This window comes from Mastomys coucha, unplaced genomic scaffold, assembly GCF_008632895.1.
Source record: "Mastomys coucha isolate ucsf_1 unplaced genomic scaffold, UCSF_Mcou_1 pScaffold16, whole genome shotgun sequence".
NCBI classification, from domain to species: Eukaryota; Metazoa; Chordata; class Mammalia; order Rodentia; family Muridae; genus Mastomys; species Mastomys coucha.
The window spans coordinates 44,508,402-44,510,046 of NW_022196898.1; the positions used below are offsets into that span (position 1 = coordinate 44,508,402).

The window sequence follows — 1,645 nt, forward strand, 5'->3', positions numbered from 1 at the left end:
TTTTTTGACGTTTGCAGGCCCCATGACCTGAAGGCATGGGTGGGTCTAACTCTCTTCTCTCACAGGCTGCAACTTCCCAGACGCTGTAGAGCATCAGGGTAAGCAGGCAGGGAAGTGCAGCTTTCCTGACACACTGAACTTATTTAAATCTAGATCTGTAAGACCCTCAAGGCTCCAGAGGCCAGGTCTGCCCCCAGACTTCTCTACTGGCTGCAATTGCCATTTCCAGCCCTTCGAGACAGGTGAATGGCCAGGCCCCGCCCTAAAGGAAAAGAGAAAAGCCCAAGATCAGGCTACAAAATCCCACCAATCCCTGAGCTTGCCCCAGGATCAGGCCATAGAATCCCACCAATCTCAGGGCATCCTGGAAAGTTCCCCCTCCCCCAAGAAACCCTACATAAAGCCTGCCTCCTGTGTAGTTCTTCACTGCTTCTTTCTCCAGCAGAGGCAGGCCCTGTCTTCTGTCTCTCCCAATGAAACTCTTGTGTGAGGTGTGGTGTGTGGTGTGGCTTTGTGATATGCCTTGGCTCCCGACTGCCAGGGTACCTGCCCCCTCACAACTGTAACACATATAAATCTATCTATAACCACCAAATTAAACAAGTACTATCAAATTATACAGTTACTATAATTTAGAGAACTTAGGGGTCCTTCACATGTCTGGAAGAATCAGATAAGTGAAATCATGCATGGAGAACATCCTTCCCCTGAGCCCAGGGTTCCCCCAGTGGCTGTCTCTGCCCTGGGATCTATCCTTACCACCATGTTGGAAGTTCACAATTGCCAGCAGGATAGTCAGGGCACAGCAGCTTTGGCCACAGGCCATCAGGATCTGCATGTTGTTGTCAGCCCCAGGAATTTCATGTAAACGTTGACTTTGCTGGTCTGTGGCTGCACACTCCTGAAAAACATGGGGAGAGACTCATTAGATGAAAACTTCCAGGCTCTAAGACCAGCTCCCGATTTTAGGTACTTGTTGGGATTGCTCAAAGTGTGATGGATGGAGAGAACTTCAGGGTACAGCTGGTTTGGGAGAGATAGAAAAAGATCAAGCAAAGAAGAAGTGGAGAGAAGAAGGGGGGCGGGGGCTGGGCTGGGACCCTTTGCCTATTTTTCCTAGGCTTATTTGGCAAATAGCCCCTGTTATATACATATGTGTGTATATGTATATGTGTACATATGTATACATATACATATGTATATATATACATATACACACATATACATACACACATATACATATACACACATATACATACATATATGAATACACATATGTAAACACATGAGGTAAAGTCTAATATGTAGAAAGGAGAACCAGAAAGGGTAACTGTTAGGGTGAGGAAGGACTGAGCTCAGGTGAAGGCACTTGTATCATGAAAGAAGATATGAAGCTAATTTTGTTCTAGTTTCAACTCTATTGTGGATATTCCAGAGATTCCTAAGAACTAAAAACCACATTGGATAGTGAAAGTATAAAATCCAACATGAAGAGTCCCCTCAGCTTCAGAATGGCTGTCCTGGCTGTATACAAGTTTACTGAGAACCATAGACTTTGGGTTGGGCTAATTTTAGTGTGTGATTTCTTTCTTTCTTTCTTTCTTTCTTTCTTTCTTTCTTTCTTTCTTTCTTTCTTTCTTTCTTT

General features: G+C 44.5%; 1 protein-coding gene across 2 annotated transcripts in view; it reads right to left on the reverse strand.

Moving 5' to 3' along the window:
• Cd160 (CD160 molecule) overlaps positions 1-1,645 on the reverse strand; it is a 16,181-nt gene that overhangs the window by 9,214 nt on the left and 5,322 nt on the right. For both annotated transcript variants that reach the window (XM_031374915.1, XM_031374914.1), the window contains exon 2: positions 760-901. In XM_031374915.1, coding sequence (XP_031230775.1) covers positions 760-838 — 79 coding nt within the window. In that variant the 5' untranslated portion in view covers positions 839-901. The remainder of the gene's footprint in view (positions 1-759; positions 902-1,645) is intronic.